The 3004-nt window shown below is 51.8% G+C and overlaps 1 protein-coding gene across 1 annotated transcript; it reads right to left on the reverse strand.

Moving 5' to 3' along the window:
* Positions 1 to 563: 563 nt before the first annotated feature.
* LOC123041365 (arogenate dehydratase 1) lies at positions 564 to 2083 on the reverse strand. The gene has a single exon (XM_044463989.1). The coding sequence runs from the start codon at positions 1955 to 1957 to the stop codon at positions 698 to 700; it is 1260 nt and encodes a 419-aa protein (XP_044319924.1). The 5' UTR covers positions 1958 to 2083; the 3' UTR covers positions 564 to 697.
* Between the last annotated feature and the right edge of the window lie 921 nt (positions 2084 to 3004).

Genomic DNA, 3004 nt, shown 5'->3' on the forward strand with positions numbered 1-3004 from the left:
CCTATATATAATATTTGGAAGTTTAAACAAATTTTTTAAAAATAAAGCAAAATTAAAAACGGAAAAAACGTGAAAAACTGAAGAAAAGAAAACGAGAAAGTGGCCTCCCGCACGCTGGACCTTCTGTTTTTCCCTCAAAAAGAAAAAGTTCATGATGTGTTTGTATCCTCTTTTGATTAATGAATAAAACACATTTGTTAGACTAATAAAACAGGCAGATCTCCAAGCAGATCAGATGGTTTTGGAGGTTGACCGAGAAACTGAAATGTCAATTCTGATTACAAAATTATAGTTTTGTCACACAAAATTACTTATGTCGTGAATCAAAATGCGTATAAGTTTGTCTCCTGACCGCCAGTAGATGAGATCCATACTAGTGCTGTTTTATAGTGTGAAGTGCTGTTAATTAATTTGCCATCCACCTCTCAATTTATTGTTTAGTTTTGTAAGCATTAGGACAGTCCCAATGGATCGTATGTCATCTTGTACTAGCATTTCATAGGTGTATGGATATAATTCTCCCTGTGGATCGTATTTTACTCAGCGAAGGACAGGAGTTCATCTATCTCACAAGTCACAAGTATATTTACTGAGATCTAATCAGCTCAACTGGCACCATTACACGTACTGTGACAAGAAAAAGAAGAACACGGATTAATTACTCGATGGAGATTTTAATTAACTATATCGAATCCAATCAAGAAGACGAATAAGCCGACGAGGAATCGGATGAGGCAACGCCGGCAGCCATAGGTGTCATGTCCATGGGGTAGCTCCCGAGCACCCGCAAGAATGACGTGAACTCCTGGACCTCAGCAAGTGCATTCTGCACGCGCGGGTCGGCGAGGGAGGCCTGGAAGTCCACGTAGAACATGTACTCAAACTGCTTCGGGGCGGTGCCGCTGTCGGCATCATCGACAAGGCGGATGGGCCGGTGAGGCCGGCTCTCGATCTTGGTGAGGCTGATGTCACGGAAGGCGAAGGCGGAGAGCACCTTGAAGAGCACGGAGGTGCCCTCCTTGTCGTGCGCGAACACGATGCTGGTCTTGAAGGGGCGGTCCATGCGCGGCACGATGGGCTCCCGGGCCAGCATCACGAACCGCGTGACGTTGCCGGAGTCGTCCTGGATGCCGTCGGCGAGCACCTCCATGCCGTACAGCTCGGCGGCGCGGGAGGACGCGATGGCAGCCGTGTCGCGGAGGCCGTTGGCGGCCACGTACTCGGCGGCGCCTGCCGTGTCGTCGAAGGCCTCGCGGGCAGCGTTGAGGCCGGCCATGCGAGTGAGCGTGTGCTCGCACTGCGCCAGCGCCTGTGGGTGGCTGATGACGCGGGTGATGTCCTCCTTGCGCACGCCCGGGAGCGCCAGGAGGCAGTGGTGCACGGGGAGCTGCACCTCGCCCACGATATGCAGGCGGTGCCGGAGCAGGAGGTCGTAGTTGCGGTGGATGCTGCCACCGAGCGAGTTCTCCACGGGGAGCACGGCCCGGTCCGCGATCCAGTTCTCCACGGCCTGGAACGCCACCTCGAACTGGTCGCACGGGATGGCGTCGGAGCCCGGGTAGGCTTTTCCGGACGCCTTCTCGCTGTACGCCCCAGGCACGCCCTGGTACGCCACGCGCAGCTCCGAGCCGTGCATGGGCGCCGGGGACAGGTCTGCGATCCGCAGGGGCGCCGGCAGGCTGCGAGCGCTGCCATCAACAGTCTTCACAGGGACCAAGTCAAGCACCGCCCCGTTCGAAGCCGCCACCGCCAGCGCGAGGTGGCTGTTGGTGGAGTGGGGGGCGAGCGCGGCCACCTTGCTGGAGAGCACCGCGCAGCTGGTCAGCCACTCCGTCCTGTTCCCGACGACGGCGCCCTGCAGCGAGCTCCTGACCATGCCGCTGCCCCTCCTCGGAGTACGACCTTGTAGCTTTGGACTCTGCCCAATGGTCGGCTTGACAAAATTCACGACAGCCATGATTTACTGACCACACCAATAAGCTCTTCCTCCTCTGTTGCTATTGCTGGTAGAGTAACTAACGAGAAAACTGAAAGTGGTAGCTGGAGGCTGGAGCAGCTTCAAAAGCGAGAAGCTGAGAGGGGAATGGATTGTGGAAGGGCATAATATAGGCGCAGTCCTTTGTTTGCTCTGGGTCTCCGGTCGTTTGTTTATTGGAATGATTCATCAATCCACTCATGGGGTGATGGCCCCCTGTGACAATGCATCTGCCCTGGTGGCCCTGCTTCCAGGAAATAGGACAAAACATTTATAATTCAGGCATACCCCACGTTTTTATCCAAGATCCCCACGTTTGTGCATACGTTTGCTCCGGTGTAGAATTATGTAGTGTTTCGACTTGTATATACCTGTAAACCATACTGAGCTTCAAACCAGTTTGGCGTTTCTGTGCCGGAAACGTATAATTTAGGAGACGTTGTGTGTTTTTAGTCTTAGAGAATGAAGGATCCCAAGCCGCTCAATTGTAGCACATGGTCGATGGTAATACTTTTTGTTATCATCCGAGTTTAGATTTGACTACATATGTTAATGCCAGTCGACCTCTTAATTCAACAGTTGCAACTTTATTCAAACTTTACATTAGGTACCGAATTGATTTAGTCAAAATGGTATGAAAATGACGTGGCACCAATCTCACACACTTTGCACGCAAACTGAAAAACTGAAGAAATTTGTTAGAGCAGGTCCAGCAACCGTGTCCTCCTCGGAGCCGCGTGTTCTGCCACCTAGGGCCATGCCCGACCTGGTAAGGAGGTGTGAGACTGTAGTGAGGGGGTCGAGGAAGATGGTGGCACCCGAGAGACATGTGGGAGTCGAGGAGGTTGAGGAAGATGGTGGCGTCGAAGAAATGGGAAACGCCAGGGAGGAGGAAGATATAACACTAGTCGGTGGGAGAAACAGAGTCCGAGAGAGGAATAGAGAGTTACAAAGGTCGAGAGAGATTGAGGTCATTGCATATGAGTATTTTGATTATGTGAATTATTGCTTTGTATCAAATTGTGTTAT

The sequence above is a fragment of the Triticum aestivum genome, chromosome 2B, assembly GCF_018294505.1.
Source record: "Triticum aestivum cultivar Chinese Spring chromosome 2B, IWGSC CS RefSeq v2.1, whole genome shotgun sequence".
In the NCBI taxonomy this organism is placed as follows: Eukaryota; Viridiplantae; Streptophyta; class Magnoliopsida; order Poales; family Poaceae; genus Triticum; species Triticum aestivum.